We start from the raw sequence: 17,371 nt of genomic DNA on the forward strand, positions 1-17,371 counted from the left end.
TGAGTAGGAAGAAGCCACCAGCTAATTTTAACCCCCCACTGACCCCATGCAGTTAAAAGGTGTTGGAGATACATGGTGCCACCCTTAGTGTGAATACCATATGCCTTGCTAGATGCTAAGGATGCAGAATAAATGTGTCACCAGACTTACCCAAATGTGCATTTTGGTTTTCTTAAAATTATAAACACTTGAGTCAGCAGTGACATTCTTTGTGGTAGTCAGGGACAGGGAGAATATTATATCTGCTATTGTTGCAATCTTTTTTTTTTTTTTTTTGTACTACAGAGTAATCAGACTTAAGCCATTTAACTGCATACTGCTCAGTTATGGAAACAATGTTATCTTGATGATGTGACCAAAATCTGGAGTGAGGCCTGTTGAACAGAGGCCAAGCAATAGCATTCCCTTTACAAAGGAATACCCTGGAAACGGCCTCAGGTGCCGTTGGCTTTAATCTCCAGGCTCCACATTGGCATTTCCTTCTATGAGGTGCCTTTTGCTCTGTTTCTCTTGGGACTGCTGTCCCCTTGCCACCTGCCTCCTGGGTCCATCGGCTTGGCTAGATGCCAGACTGGGTTTCTAGTGTGATTGCTCTGACTTCATTCTAATGCTTCTGGTGCAGTTATTTTGTGGCATATTTTGGGTTCCGGATTTAGAGTGGCACCCTCCTTCATTCAAGGGCTAATTGTAGTATACATTTAGCAACATTGTTTGCTAACGTTGTTTTAACACAGTGCAGTTATTATCCATTTTTGTTATAACTGGTGATCAGGTTCTTTACTATGACTGATCTGTCATGTTTTCCCTTTTGGATTGCAGCCCATTTGACAGAGAATGATGTGGAGTGATAAGCAAACAAATGGGGCTTTGCTTGACATCTTGTCAGGGAGAAAAAAGTGAATGCAGATGAATTCACTATTCTGCTGTCTTTGCCTTCCTCCCCCTGTTAGCTTTCTAAGCCTTTGACGGCAGCTTCTCTCTCTCTCTCTCTCTCACAGAGCATTTCTGCAACTTGGAGTCTCTTCTGGGTAGAAGGGTCTGCAGAGAGGAGAGTCAGTGAGCTGCAGGGGTGGACCCCGAAGTCAGCTGCATTGGAGGACACTCCTGCTTGGACATTAGATTCTGGAACCTTTCTCCTGGGTGTGGTTTGGTGAATTGAGGTTGGGAGTAGGAATGGTGGTTTCGTTCTTTCCTACTATGTGGCTCTTTGTCCTTAAAAGGTCACAGGTCCCTTCCTGGGATCAAACCAGGTCCAAGAAGCAATGTGCTCCTGCAAAGCAATAGCACCCCACTGGTCGGTATAACTTGGGAGAATGAGAGACTTTGCAGAAATTCCTTCTGAATAGAGACTTAGACAGGAGGCCTTGCCCATGTTAGCCCTCACTAAAAATCTTTCAAACACGCATTGCTCCTTTTGTGCTGGAAAAACTAAGGGGGCCCTTTGGAGGAATGCTTTTCCTTGCATGAGCTACCAAAAGAGAAGTGAAGAAGCTGGAGCTGAGTTTATCTCTGCCTGAGTCCCAGGTCCATGGCTCATGAAAACTGGTTTACAAATAAAACTAGGTGTTTTCTTCTGGTTCAACCCTTCAAAAAGTCGAGAGTTAGGGTGGGGGAGGGCAGGGGAAACTCCATAATCAATGACCCTTGTTAGATGAGTCCTGATTAATGAGCTTGAGCTATGTAGTTTATTTTCCTTGCTCCCTCCTCTTTTTAATCAATAAAGAGTTTCTGGATTAAGGATTCACTGAGAGCTCACATTATTTAAGTCTCATATGTAATCAATTTCCCAAGGTTTACCCTTTTCCTCCCTGTTCAGCTCACCCTGATAGCCACTTGCTACCCCCCTGCCACACACCAGCTTCCCAGGGAGGCTCTGCCAGGCATGCAGAGGTGGGCGAGGCAGGTCTGATGCTCACCTCTGGTGGTGGGAGTAAGAAGTTGGTGCCAAAATTCAAGTTCTCTATAAGCTCCACATCATATGCAATCAAGGATTTGATCTGGGAACTAAGGATGACTTCATAGAGGGACAGGCATTGGAGTAGAACCCTGAGGGCAGCCCCAGGCGGGACACTCAGGTGGAGAGAGTAACTGTGGTTCTGAGACAGGGAAGGGTGAGGTTGACCCATTTTTCTAAGGGTAATCACAATTACTACTGCTGCGCATCTGGATGTATAGACATGTTATCTTATCTTGTCCTTAGAACACGGGCAGGCAAACTTTTTCTGGGAAGTAAATGAGGTTTTGTGGGCCAAAGGTCTTTCTTTCAGAGCTGCTCCACCTTGCTCTGGTAGCATTCAAGCAGCCGGACACCACAAGTGGATGTGGATGTGTCACGTGGAACTTTGTTTACACAAACAGGTGGTCAGCTGGCATTAGCCCAGCCCACAGTTTGACAGTCCCTACCTAGTAATAGATTTGTTGTAATCCCCAATTTATGGAGGATGAGAGTAAGGAACAGAAAGGCTATTACAAATGAATTTGCCCAGGGCCAAGGAAGGACCAACTGAACTTGGTCATATTCCAAAGACTGTTCTTATTTTCCGTACCCACTGTCTCCCCTGCAAGGGGTGGGTACATTCAGTGAGGAGTGGATGGAGGCCATGTAACAAGTTTGCCTTTAATTCAGAGGGTGGTGGGGAGCTATTGAGGATTGTTTGAGCAGGCAATTAGATTAGCTCTGAGCTCGGGGAAGATGAATTTGGCAGGGGTGTTTAGCTAGATTACAGTTGAGACAGGAATTCTTGTTTTGGAAAAGGCTAAAGTCACTTGGGCTGAGCTGTTTCCATTCACTTTAGCCTTTAAATGTTCTCTCTCTACCTGACACCTGCATGGCCTGTGCATGGCTGCACATTGTGTGTGTGTGTGTGTGTGTGTGTGTGTGTGTGTGTGTGTGCACGCGCGTAAGTCTGGGTGTACTTGTTGAAAGAAGTTGGCTTCACCGTTCCAGCTGGACTGTGCAAGCTCACATGGAGGGCTGGTTGTAGAGGCAGCATGTCTATCTCAAAGACCCTTAATCACCTAGGAAGGGATTAGTACTGTGCCTTGGCCTGGGGTGCTCAGCAGTGTCCTTGCTGAGCTCACTCTGCTATGCTCTTGGTGCACATGACTTTAGCCTTTGGCTTGTCCTCACAGTCCCTGCCACTGGCTGGTGAGACTCTTCTGGAGTTTGAGAGAGGAGCATGAGTGCCTCCCTTCCTGGCTCGCAAGAAAGGCTTGCCCTATGGCTTTGGCTCTGCTTTTCTTTTACACTCTGCCTTACTTTATAGTTCCAGATGGGGAGTATTCCAAATTCTAGAAATTTTGCTGTGAGTAGGAGAAGAAATTCCAGATTGCATGTGTCCTGGAGGTTCAGGGTAGAGGCTGTGGCTTGTTTTGTTGTAGCCCATTTTATGGTGCTGGTTGTAAAAATTTGAATATTCGCTTACTTATTGACTGTATTTCAGCATTCGGCAAATTCTGGGTCCTTGCCTGTATATCTCATTTCATCTTCATAGCAGCCCACTGATGGTAGGCGCTGCCGTCAAAATCTTGCAAATGAGGACGAGGTAGCCAAAGGGCACAAAGGTGATAGGAGCACAGCAGCTAAGATTCAGAGCAAGTCCAGGGTCCTCCTCTGCCACCCTTCTCCACTGCCTCTACTTACTGAGTCCCAGTGGGTCAGGCTAGGGGCTTCCATTTGGTCACTCACTGGGTCTCCACTGCCACAAGGATGCCTGTTTTACAGGTGAATAAACTGAAGTCCATAAAAGTTGGGGACCTACTGAGGACATTCAGATAACAAGGTTTGGGTTTTGATTTTTTTTTATTGTAATTCTTTCAGTGAGAGCATAATTGAATAAAGGGTGAGCCTACGTTTAGTAGGGGGGTGTATTGGGGATTGAACCCAGGAGTGCTTTACCACTGAGCTACATCCCCAGTTTTTTCTTTGTTTGTTTTTGAGACAGGGTCTTGCTACAGTGCAGAGGCTGGCCTTGAACTTGTGATCCACTTGCCTCAGCCTCCTGAGTTGCTGGGATTACAAGTGTGAGCTACTCTGCCCAGCTTTGTGTTTATATTTTAATAAACTTATAAACTATGATTATCTCCCAAGTTATACGGACCAGTGGGGTGCTATTGCTTTGCAGGAGCACATTGCTTCTTGGACCTGGTTTGATCCCAGGAAGGGACCTGTGACCTTTTAAGGACAAAGAACCACAAAGTAGGGAATGAACAAAACCACCCTTCCTGTGAACCCTTCTACCCAGAGGAGACTCCAAGTTGCAGAAATGCAGAACATCTAAGGAATCCTAGAATAAGTTAGCCAGGGGCTGAACCTGGCTCTGCCACTTACTATGACCTGGAACCCAGGTAGAGTAGCCAGAGGTGCTGCGTCTCTAGAAGGACCTGGCTCCTGACCCCATTCCAGGAGCCTTCAGGGCAGCACCCCATTGTGTTAGATGACCCTTGCAAGAAAGGAGACTGGGAAAGAAAAGGGCAAAGGTGAAGCGTCTGCTACTCTGTGCTACTCTGTGAGTCACATGGATACTCATAGCAGGCCAGCTGGTGGAGGGAGAAGCAATATCTCATCATTGTGGAGAAGACATCATATGGATTCATATGCTTATGACCACTTAAGGGGGGGACAGTTGTCTGAGAGGTCATTTGTTCTTGTCACCGGGACAGGTGTGGCTGTGCAAGAGTATCTGTCTGAAGGCACACTCCCACCTCCCTTTATGAGCTCCCTAATCTGTACATGGATCTTAGCACTTAAAATCATGGGGTGCTGTTTTGTTTTGTGCTTTGTTAGCTGGGGGGAGAGTTTCCAGGTGAGACTTTTCTTGTGTTTGCTGGACTGCCTTGAAGAAAATATTGTTTTGCTCTGATGATTCTGTGACCAACAAGAGCAGGTCTGATGCACCCCCTACGGGGCCTGCTCTCCCGACTCCGACTCCACGGGTGACCCAGCTTTTGCCTTCCAGGGTGCTACGCACACTGATCTTGTGTTTAAAGATGTTGGAATTTGCTGGGGTTTTGTCCACAGAATCCCAACAGTGAAAACGATGCCTGGCTTTTAAATTAAACTGATTAAATTTGAGATTATGGTGAGGCCACAAATAACTCCACTCATACAGAGTAATTGAAGGGTCTGTGTTTTCGTACTTGGCTTCTTTACAAGGGACCCAGGCTCCTGAGAACTGGGCTGACTCAATAGCCCTCGTTACCCTGAAAGGGCCTGTTAAAAGATGCCTGTTGGGTGGTAACCTCCCCATACGTTTTCTCCGTGAAGAGAAAAAGATGAGAAGGGGTGGGGGCGACTTCGCTTGTATTTAGAGCCACAGCCTCTCAAAGCCGTCTGGAGCAGACTGTTTAGTTCCTTGTCCCCTGTCCCATTCAGGCCTCTGCATGTTTTGAAGCTTTCTTTAGCTTTTCCCCAAGCCTTGATGGCAGATCTCTCAATAGGCGACAGCCCAGCCGTGGTGAGCTGAATGCTTGGTCGGCACAATGCACTGAATTTTAATGGTGCAGGCTGGCCCCAGAGCTGCCGGCGGGCTGGTGGCTGCTGCGCCCAAGCAAGTAGTGGCCCAGCTGCTGCCTCAGACCCTGCGATGTGCTCCGACTGGATTCCTCAAGTTGCCTGTTTGCTTTTTTGCAGATCTACACGGACTGGGCCAATCATTATCTGGCCAAATCCGGCCACAAACGTCTCATCAAGGATCTCCAGCAAGATGTGACCGATGGCGTCCTCCTGGCCCAGGTCATCCAGGTCGTGGGTAAGAGCGTGTTCGTTCATCCTTGGGTTTCCATGAGTTACCACAGAGCCAGCCGGGAGGGCTTGCATGGGCCGAGGAGAGTAGGACCCTGAAGTCCCGCGAATTACGATTTATTTGATTCCACCCATTGACCCGGTTGCGTGGGGACCAGCTTGCTGTTCCTGAAGGAGCACACACAGCTGACTCACCTGGATCCTCTTAGAGGAAGATTGCCCAGGGCCAGAGGTTGTTGACGGGGTGCTCTCTCTCTTCCTGTTCCTGCTACATTTCTGGTTCTCGTATATGGTACTTTTTGTGTGGATGACTCTGGAAATATTAAAAACAAAACAAAAACCTGACAGGGGGCTGGTTTAATCCTGCCAGCTGTAATTAGGTGTGAGAAATCAAAGGCCAAAACTCCAGAGAGGGTTAGTTGGTCAGTTCCGGTTTTAACCCGATGGGAAGGGAACTTGAGAAACGGAATTTTTAATGTCTCAGCCATGAGCTGGGAGGAGAGAGTCCTTCCTGGGCAGGCAGGTGGTGGATGTTGGTGACGGCTTTGCCTTGAATCTCAGGCCCCCGTGGTCCTGCCCGAGAGCTCAGAGCAGCCTGAGGAGGCGGGAGGTCAATTAGACAGCATTAGGCTGATTGTTGTCGCTGGCAGCCTTGGCAGCCAACTGATGCCAAGGGAGAAGTCACAGGGAAAGGACAGAAGCCCTGGCCCCACTAGCATGTGTCATTGTGGAAAAGCTGCTTTTCCTTCAAGCGGGAGCAGAAGCGTTCCACAGTGGTGGCTGGGCTCGGGTCCGTGGAAAGCATAGCTGGACACACAGACATCTTGCCTGGGCTGAAATGTGGGGACCGTCACGGTTGCTCAGAGACGAGGAAGTTCCCCTGCTGCGTCGAGGTTGATGTCCTGAGCCTAGCTGCCATTGTTCCTCTTTCCCTTTCTCTGCTTTTTATTTACCCCCTGTGTTAGTTTTCTTTTGCTGTATAACAAACGTAGCAGCTTAAAACCACTCATCTTTATTCTCCCTTGGTGTAGGTGCATCCAGAGTCCAGGCAGGGCTCAGAGGGCCTCTGCACACTGTAGTCAGGGTGTCCTGGGGCTGTATTCTCATCTGAGTCTCTGACCATGGAGGGTTTTCATTTTGGCTCACTTGGGTGAGGCAGAATCCATTTCTTGCAGTTCCAGGACTGTGGATCCTGGTTGCTCACTGAAGCAACCCTCACCTCCTACAAACTGCTCAGCTCCTTGCTACACAGACCACTCGCTTCTTCAGTGCCCATAAAGGAGAACTTTCTGGAGAAAGCATGCTAGCAGAATGAACTTATATAGAATGTAGCATAATTGTGGGAGCAACAAGTCCAAGGTCCTGCCCATGCTCAGAGGGATGGGATTGTTCCAGGGCAAGGACACCAGAGTGTGGGCATCATGGGAAGCCACCTAAAGTCTGCCTGCCACACTGCTCTTCTTAGAATGTCTCCCCTTCCTCCTGCTTTTCATTGTCATTTGTACCAAGTTTCTTTTGAAATATTCCATCCTCCCTCAACATTCCTGTGCAGGAGGTGTTGTTCCCATTTCGCAGGTGCAGGAATTGAGGCCCAGCAAGGCTGAGTAGTGCAATATATCAGGATTCTGTGTGGGAGTCCTAATTGGGGTGGTATGCTTCTTTTAAAGCTTCAGTTCATTGCTTTGCAGCTTTACACCACATCTCAATTCACAGACGCTGACCCTAGCACAGGGCTGTGTCTTCCTTTACTTTAGTTTAGTAGTCATTTATTTAGCAGCTACTGTGTGCTTCTTTCTAGGAATAAAGAGATGAATGCACAGGGTTCAGAACCTTGGAAGAAAGGGTACTGTCTTCTTGTCAGGGTCTTCCTTCATGAAAGGTGTGAGTTACGTCTGAGGTGGGATTTAGACTCTGTCTCAGCAGGCTGACCCTAGGCACACGTGGCCTGCTTGGTAGTCTCAGTGTTGTACTGAGTTGTTTCTACTGGGAATCTCCCCAGGTTTCAGCATAGGCAACAGGAGAGAGGATCTTACTGAGAGGCCTTGCTCTCATCCCAACTCGAACCGTCCCAACTGTGGGACCTCGGGAGGGGCACTTTGTCTCTGCTGCCTGTTTCCCTATCTTTGAAATTGGGGACAATCACATTTGTTTTCTCTGATCTTATGACCATCTTATGAAATTCAAGTTTGGCATTAAATATAAGATATCTTTGGAAATTATAAAGTGTTCCTGGACAGCAGCTGTCTCGAAAGTTATGTACAGGATGCTGAGGTCTCAATATGAGTGTTTGGTATATCAGGATAGATTAGTCATGACTGCCATGGGCTCAGAATAGGCAAACAGTAGTGTGTATGCTGTGAATTTACTAAATAGTGCAATGAAGATGTAAAATACCACATTTTTTTAATCATTGCTTCAGAGCCTTCTTTCCTGAAATCTATGAGTTGAAACTCCCTACGCAGTGGCTTCTTTGAGTCTGAGTTACTGATCTGTGGTTCCTGAGGCTCAGATTAGTATGAGTCGATAGCCCTTAACTAAAATGCTTGGGACCAGAGTATCTTTAATTTCAGACTCTTTTGGATTTTGAAATATTTGCATATGTATAAAATGAGATATTGGGAATACTAGAGTCTAAACATAAAATTCCTCTATATTTAATATATATATACCTTATACACATAACCCAAAGGTAATTTTTTAAATAACTGTGGCCATGAAATGAATGTTTCATGGTGTGGAATTTTCCACTTGTGATGTCAAGTTGGTGCTAAAAAAATTTCTTATTTGGAGTATATTTCAGATCTTTAAATTAGGGATACTTATGCTTTACCAGCAGCTCCGGCTGTACTTCAGGCTACCACATTACTTTACCTCTAGGAGAGGATCACTCTGACCAAGTAAGGCCAGGTGTTAGCACGTGACCCTTCCCTTGAATGTGTCATGCTGCATACCCTCTGCTACGTGTGGCAAGCAGAGGCCCAGAAGGTGGGAGCCAAGAAGGCAGCAGACCTTTCCTAGACTGTCTGTCAGTCAGGCCAGAGCATTTCATCCTAGAGTATCTTGTGATACAGATCCCTGGCAGGGTGGAGTGGGGTGTATTTTCTGATCAGGAGGCTGAGGTATTGAGCATTTATGCTTTTTAATGTTGAAGTTACTGCTTTCCCCTTACACATAAACCCATGAAAGGAAAATCGGAAAAGATAATTTGTATGTGTGCATGTATTTAATATACACATGTGTATAGAAATACACATGTTTCTATTGAATGTGTGTATTTCTATACGCATGTGTATATTAAATAAAAGTTTCCAAGAACTGGAGCCTCACTGACTCCGTCTTGCACTGTGCAGAGTTCTGATGGTTGTGCTTATTCTTTGGCTGCTGAGCTCCTACTTACTGAAAAGTCATTTTCTCTTTGATACCTTTCCTGGCTCCCTAGGCATAGGTGGAGGGACCTCCCCATTATCCCACTGCCTGTGGTCTTGGGCCAGGGTCCTTTCTAGGCCGGGATCTGAGTTGTCTCCTTTCTGGGTTCAGCATTTAGCATGTTGGCATGAAGTGATGTTTTGGAAAAGTTGAGAGGATTAGGAATAAGAATTGTATTTACTATAAGCCTGGGTTGGATCATTTCCGGAGGTGGCCTGAATGTTTCCCCTTGTTATTGTTTAGTATTCCTCTAAATTGTATCACACCTCCTTTCCAGTATTCTCACCTGTCAGGTTTGGAAGGGACTTTGAAAACCCCAACCAGGTACATAAATCACTTCTATGAAAACCGGTCACCAGCCTCTTCAGTTACTGTAATGAATGGACAGCTTATCACCCTCCAGGTAGCTCCTTGTAATGATGGACAGGTAGAATCCTTCAAAAGCTCCTATTCTAGTCCCTTTGGACTGCTATAACAAAATTCCATAGACTGAGTGGCTTATATACAATAGAAATTTATATAGTTTGGAAGGCTGGAAAGTCCAAGATTGAGGTACCAGCTGGTTTTGGAATCTGAGGGTGCATGTGCATTTCTTGTTTATATACGGCTGGCTTCTCACTGTGTCCTTGCATGGTGGAAGTGGATGAGGAATCTCCAGAGACTCTTTTATAAAGACTCTAATCCCATTCATGAGGACTTTGTCTTCATGGTCACATTTCCTCCCAAAGGCTCTACCTTCAAATACCATTTCTTCCCAAAGGCTCCACCTCCAAATTCCTCACCCTGGGTATCAGGTTTCAATATGTGATTGGGAGGATACTTAGACAGATATTTAGACCATCATAGCTCTTCTTTCATCAAGTCAAAGTCTATACCCTTTAGTAGTATCTGAGTTCCGCTTTCTAGGGCTACAAAGGACAATCTATTCTGGGGCCATCAAAATAAATTAAGAATGGTAGGGAATTAAAATCACTGAATAAAAGGAAAATCAAAGGGAGCTCTGTACAGGAAAAGAACCTGTGACTGGGAGAAGGAGAGGGAGGAGGGAAGCACTGGAGAGTAATTTCAGCCAAATTATGTTGTTATTTGTACGCATGAATGGATATGTAACAATAAGTCTCCCATCATTATGTACAATTGTAAGGCACCAATAAAAATACAGAAAGAAAAAAGGTCATTGAATAAAATATGAACCCACAAATCTGTACTATGAATAAACAGGTAAATTTAAAAATAAGTACGCCATTGGAGGAGAAGAGAGGGTTAGACTGTACAGAGCACTGACTGATGGGAAATGTGGAGGGAGTTCAGTCATCATGGTGAAGATCCCTTATGTCAAAAGACATCAAAGGAAGCTGAAGTCTGGAGGAGAAAGTTGATGGGAGCAGGATATTTGCATGGTCTAAGAATTTCTCTCCACAGATGGCTTGATAGTTGCAAGGGGGAGTCTAGTAACCATTAAGGGGAATATCCAGGCCACATCCAGGTGATCCAAACTCCATCACTGGTTGGGATGGATAGGTCAGGTCCTTCCTGACCTCAGACCCTTAGCACATGTAGCTTAGGTTGTACTCCAGTCAGAAATGGAGAACTAAGACTAATCGTGAGGAATCTCAGAGAAGCCGGATTGTGGAACATTCCATTAAAACAGCAGCAACAACAAAACTGGTCTGTATTCTTTAAAAGCACCAGTGTCTATATAAGACAGAGTCTGGGAAGCTATTCCAGAATAAAGGAGACTAAAGAGACGTGACAACTAAAGGCACTGTGTGATCCTGGACTGCATCCTGTTCAGAGGAATAAAATGCTCTAAAGGACATTTTTTAGTTAGTTGACAAAATTGGAATATTGGCATAGCATCAATGTTAAATGTTTTGAATTTTGCAATTGTACCAGGGAAGAGAATATGCTTATTATGCTTTGGAAATATATACTGAACTATAAAGGGGAAAAGGACATGATCTATGTAGCTTACTCCAATATGATTCAGGAAAAAAAAAAAGAAAAAGAAAAAAATGAAAACACACAACTTGTACCTACATAGAGAAAGAGGAAGGGAAGAAGAGGGAATGGACCAAGATATGTGGGGATACTCTATATTATTCCTATAACTTTTCTCTAAGTCAATGAAATTCTTTCAAAATAAAAAGTTGAAAAAAAACACTTTTTTCTTCTAAATGAAGCCCAGCAAAACTCATAGGTTGCAAGTAGTCCCTTTTAAGGGACAAACTCTTGCTAGCCCTGGGGGAAGCACAGTGTATAGTGTGAAGGACTCAAGGTGCTAAGAGACCTGACCTTGGTGGAGTGATGGGGCGGGGAGGGTGGGAATCAGGAAGAGTTTCCCCAAGGAATTAACCTGGAGCCAAGACCTCAAACTTAAGCAGCAGTCAGGTAGGAGAAGCCGGCAGGAAAGGCACGCCTGGTGGAGGAGACCGTGTGCCGACAGGCTGGAGGTAAGAGACGAAAGTCAGGCAGAGTCGCTAGGTACAGGGCAGCCAAGTCTGGCCTCTAGCGTGAGAGGCAGGTTGGTTTCCAGACTGGGAAGTGCATCAGAACTTGACTTTAAGGTGAGCCTTAATTGCTTTTGCCACAGGCTGCTCCTGTCTTCATCTCTCCCAGACACCATCCAGCCGGCTTTCCAGCCCGTTTTCTTAGAGTAGGGTTGTTAGGGCCACACTTCTCCATGGCTGTCTTCTGCCATTTGGTAGGAAATGGGCCTTTTGCTGCTGTTTGTGAACAGTCTTCCTTTGCTGGCTGAGGGCTGGTCTGTCTGTTCCGCCTCTTATTAGCGTGATTATCTTCTTGAGTCCTCAGCTGCCCGAGGCCCTTCGGTTTTCTGCCAGGCCATCACCATATCATCCCTCTGAGTTAAAGGAAGGTTCCCAAGACTAGGGTCAGCAGTGCAAATAGAGAGAGGGAGAGACACTGCTCCCTTTCTGCTCTCATTTCTGTCACTCAGGGTTGGTGGGAGGGAAGGAGAGAGAGAGGGAAGAAAAAGAATGAACTAAGAGTGAGCAGAGGGGGCGGGGAGACTTAGCTTTAGAGCAAATAGCTGCTTCTTTTCCACCATTTTCTGCACAAAATGTCTGAAAATTCAGACAGCATGTGGGACTGTACCTTTTTTCATCCTACTACCACTCTGTTACCTTGGATAAGTCATTTGCCCTTCTGGGCAGGCAGTCTCTCCCTTTGGCCGGGCTGCCAACAGCCAGGAGTGGTCAAGACATAGATGTGCAGGGCATTAAAATGCTCTGCATCCTTTGGAGGTCTTTCAGAAGGTCATGAGCTTGATGCCACAGCTCTTATTGAAGGAGTGCATCACTGCTTTCCAAACCCTAGCTTGTTGCCTTGTGTGCAGAGAAGTCACTGCATCAGTGGGACTAAGAATGTCTTCAACAGGCTGGGACAGAGAAATTACCTTGAACTCTGAGAAGTGCCAGTTTTGATTATAGTTGAGGACTCTGGGGACAAATATCTCTGCTTTTTTGTTTATCTGCTTTTGGATTCCAGCCAAAGACCCTCTACCCTGAGCTTAAAAATTTGGCTCTGAAGATTCAGTTCTTCCTTCTTACCAACAGATCAGAGCTGCTGTTAGCATCTAAGGATTTATGGCAACCATAGGCATTCTTGGGAATTTAAGTAAAAGAGAAGTATTTAAATTATGTGAAACTGGAAACTAGGAGACCCAAGTATTTATTTTGCATTTTAATTAAGCATTTAGTTTGAGTGTGAATTAGCCATTTGATTTCTGCCTTCCAGGGTCCTCTTTGGCATGGTCATAAGTAGGCTCCATCTCCTCTGTTTATTTTGACTGTTGTGAATTGGCAACATTAGTTCATAGGAGCTGTGGTATTTGAATTCACGGAGCACCTGACTGGGTTTGGGTGACAAGCCATGAAAAAGGAATTAGAGGAGTAATTGGATCAAGCTCTTTGGTTTCAGTTATCCAAATGGTCTATCAAGAATCTTTAAATTTTCCCAAATGACTTATTAGGATCACAGTTATCCATCCTTCACTTTAATGAGCACTAATGACCTAATGCTGAACTGGGTTATTGATCAGAGTCCAATGACTTATGACTTTGTTCATCATGAGTATCCAGTTAGAAGACACCTTGAGTGTTAACTGTCAAGAACCTACATATTTATTCTCTGCAATGTTGAGTATCAAATGCCCAGGTCAGAGTTCATGGCTGCCATCATTTTCCATATATATGAAGCAGTGCCATTTGTCAGGGGGATGCATTTTTTCAGTGTTCAGAAGGTACATCTATATTTATAAGTGAAAGAACACTGCTGCAAAATAGGCAGGAAAACCTTAATTCTTTGAAATCTCCAGGATATTTAATTCCTTAACTCCACTCAACAAATATTTATTGAGTGGCTACTATTCCAAGCACTGTCCTAAGATCTAGGGTTCCAGTAGGAAACAAAGCAGATTAAAAAACAAACAAACAACAACAACAAAAAAAAACTCTGTTCTTATGGAATTTATATGCTGGCAGTATATTCTGGCTAACTGTATTTTCTGGTGAACTAAAGAACAAATGTTCATGAGTCCTTCCATTCATTGGCCATCTTGCTATTTTTTTTATTTATTTTTTTACTTTTCATTATTTCGTAGTGCTGGGGATGGAACCCAGGGTCTTGTGAATGCTGGACCAAGTGTTCTACCACTGAGCTCTTCCCTCAGTCCTTTGGGCATCTTTTATGTACTATGTGTGGCACCTCTTTGGGAATTAAGGCTTCTAAAATTCCTCTCCCAATGTTTTTATGTTAGGCAGAGTTGAGAACATTCAGCTGAATCTCTGAAGACTGGAAGTCCCCAGTTAGATCACAAATGCAAACATCTAATACTTTTGGCTGGTGCTAAAGAAAAGGTAGATCAGGCTGAATCTACACTAATCTGGCTATCTCACGGCAGCGAGATTTGTGAGCAATTTCCTGCTGCTTGCTTTCTTTCTGAGTTTGTGCATCTCTCTCAAACTAGAAATACCTGAACCCAAAAATGAACCCAACTTGAGATAATAGCAATCTATATTTAGGCTCAGATGTTCTAAAATTTGGGAGGCATGGGATTCTTTGATTCTGTATCCTTTCAGACAGTTGTTAATGCTTTTTCTCTTCATGAAAGTTTTAGCCATCATATTATGATGTGATGTGGGGATTCAATTTTGCAAGCAGTTATTGAGCCATCAGGATACAAATGTGAAAAATAAACTTGACACATCTGCCAGTCTCTCACCTCCTGGGTAGGGGTGTTACATGGTAGATGGTTGAGAGGACAGCAGAGGCAGAGGCAGGGTGCTGTGAGGCAGAGACCTGAGTGGCTCTACCCTTCTGTGGTGTGAGGGCATGGGACATAGGGATCTGGGGTTGGAGAGGGAACTTATAAAAGCTTCAGAGGAAGTCAATCTTCAGTTCTTCACTGTGGAGTTTTGGCTTGACCCACATGCTGACCTCAAAAGGAAAAATTTATGTTATGTTTTATGTAGGTGGTAAGAATATGTATTGAGCTGGGCGTAGTGGTACGTGCCTTTATTCCCAGCAGCTTGGGAGGCTGAGGTAGAAGGAGTTTAAAGATAGTTTCAGCAACTTAGTAAGCCCCTAAACAACTCAGTGAGACCCTATCTCTAAATAAAATATTAAAAAGTGCTGGGGATTTGATTCAGTGGTTAGGTGCCCCTGGGTTTAATGCCTAGTACCAAAAATAAAATACACACACACACACATATTTGGGTTAAGTTTGAGTGACATGGCTGTGATCACATGGCAGCTGAGCTCTAGAGCTGGGATTCACTTCCCATCTCTGCCTCCAGAGCCGGCCCTCTCTCTGCTGTGCACACTGCCTCTCCTGTTTATTGCATTCTCAAACTCAGCCTCTCTGTGGATATCTCAGGCTGTGTCTTGCCAGGGATTCCTCTATACTGAGCAGGGCCTGTGTTCACTAGGGGAAGCTGAGCCATTCCTCTTTGTCAGCACTTGTTTTCCTGTTTATTCAGTGCAACCTCTTTCTTTCACCTCTCCTTCAGTAACTAGGTGCTATTTTGACTTCAAGAGTGTGTGCTCACTGATCTAATTTAGGCTTGCCTTGGTCAAGCCATTTTTTAGTCTAATTTTCTCATCTCCCCCATTTGCCCCCACTTGAGGAATAAGTATTAGGACAACAAAATTACAGATGAAAGCTGAAGCTGCTTTCCTCTATGGCATCCATCCCCAGGAGCTGAGTCGAGCTGAACTGATTTCACTCTGAACTGTCCTGTCTTCCGTGGGGAGGTTACAGTGACTGACATCTGCCTCTCTAAGACCCCAAAGCACAATCACAGCTCATTCTGTTTCCCAGTCTCCAAACACTGTCACGATGCCCCATCGATGCAAGACTGCCGTCAATGCAGTTGTCTCTGTGTTAAGTGATGACAACCTTGCCCCAGCTGTCCCTGGAGGACTGCGGCTTGATGAGTAAGTCCTGAAACTTGCTGGATGCGTCTCACTGTTCCACATGCCTGTGTTGATTGGACAGACCCCAGAATGGGCCTCAGGACTTGGTTGGCCTCAAGTGTCCTGACCATCACTACTGGAAGTATCTCTCTGGTGATTATTTATCTTCCTGACTTGTATTTCCTTTTTCAGCAAATGAAAAGATTGAAGACATCAATGGCTGTCCGAAGAACAGATCGCAAATGGTGAGTGGTACATTATTAGTGAGCATTGGTGATATGTTAGCATGTTCTGCCTCTAAATGATATTAACCATCATGGAATGTATCCACCTCAGATGATTTACTCCAGAGGATGACATTAACATACAGACAGCCATTTCCAAGTAGCCATGTCCTGCTTCTTTGACATTTGCTGGCATTTATTAAAAACTGGCTGTGATTGTTATATAGATTGGGAGACAGCGAACATGAAATATTGTCCTCCCTCTTAGACACAGATTATGCAGGACTGCTGCAAAGATGTACCTGTTTGGAACTTGAACTGTTTAAGACTCATTCTCCTTCCCCAAAGACTGGTAGCAATTTCCGCTTGAATGCGATGTTGAGGCTCAGATGAAGCAATGGTATCTTACAGATCAGAATCAGGGCATGTGAATATGATTGCCTTTAAAGGTTAGAATGGTGTGAAGTCAGAACTGTGACAGCAAGTGTGTAATGTTCAGTCATATCTGGACATTTCTCATTATGACCTTGACAGATGATGTTTTTTGCTGGTGTGATACATTTAAGCTATGATATTATAGTTAAGAAATAACTTTAACATCTGTTCTTTTCTTGTGCTACATATAATCTTTGAATTAAAATCCGTGGTCATTGTTGAGTCCAAAAAGCATTGAATTCTGGTGCTCCAAGTGCTTAGTTTTTCACTTCCAAATACTTTGTCAGCCCAGATATTGACACAAAGAATGTCTGTTGTTGGAGTCTGTTAAGAGGATGCCAATAATTGCTTAAAACCTGAAGGTGGCAAGGTATCTTTTTTTTTTTTTTTTTTTTTTTTTTTTTTTTTTTTTTTTTTGCTGGACATTCATTAGCTTCCAGAAATTTAAAAAGAGCCTAATTCATTCCTCTAACCTACCCCACCCTTTTTGGGCAGGTTTCATTTCAGGAGATGTGAAAGCCATTGGCATTCCTTGGGTTCACTGGTTAATTTTTTGAATTGTTATCCCAGAGAGTTGAGCAAGTGGGCAACCTTTTCAGACAACCCCTTTCCATACACAAAAGCAGTTGTATTACACAAGTTCATGGGCAGGGCAAGTCGTTTTCCAGGTTACATTCTGTTCTGAAACAAGTATTTTTCTCTCTTTTTCATTGTCTCTTTCTTTCTTTCTTTCTTTCTTTCTTTCTTTCTTTCTTTCTTTCTTCTTTCCTTCCTTCCTTCCTTCCTTCCTTCCTTCCTTCCTTCCTTCCTCTCCTCCTCCTCCTCCTCCTCCTCCTCCTCCTCCTTCTTTTTTTTGTTGTTCTATTGGAGGTATTGTTTCTTTTTGTTTGATCCAGAGACCAACCATTTCTTACATAGGAAAGTCCCCAGGCAGGCATCTCATGGCTGCTTTGACTTTTGGAAAAGCTTGGCTGCTATTTTTGCTAGAGCTACTGCAGCTGTCTGGTGTATTAATAATTGAGAAAATTTGGGCAATAGAAGACTTAATTTTAGTGCAAGCATCTTACACATGCAGCAATAGCTTCACATGAAAGAGACACATTAT

General features: G+C 44.5%; 1 protein-coding gene across 9 annotated transcripts in view; it reads left to right on the plus strand.

The window, feature by feature from the left end:
• The window catches only part of NAV2 (neuron navigator 2), a 701,871-nt gene that overhangs the window by 429,039 nt on the left and 255,461 nt on the right, over nt 1-17,371 (plus strand). For all 9 annotated transcript variants that reach the window (XM_081282533.1, XM_081282536.1, XM_081282532.1 and 6 more), the window contains exons 2-3: nt 5,633-5,750; nt 15,800-15,852. In XM_081282533.1, coding sequence (XP_081138659.1) covers nt 5,633-5,750; nt 15,800-15,852 — 171 coding nt within the window. The remainder of the gene's footprint in view (nt 1-5,632; nt 5,751-15,799; nt 15,853-17,371) is intronic.

The sequence above is a fragment of the Spermophilus citellus genome (genome assembly GCF_964194105.1).
Source record: "Spermophilus citellus genome assembly, chromosome: 2".
NCBI lineage: Eukaryota > Metazoa > Chordata > Mammalia > Rodentia > Sciuridae > Spermophilus > Spermophilus citellus.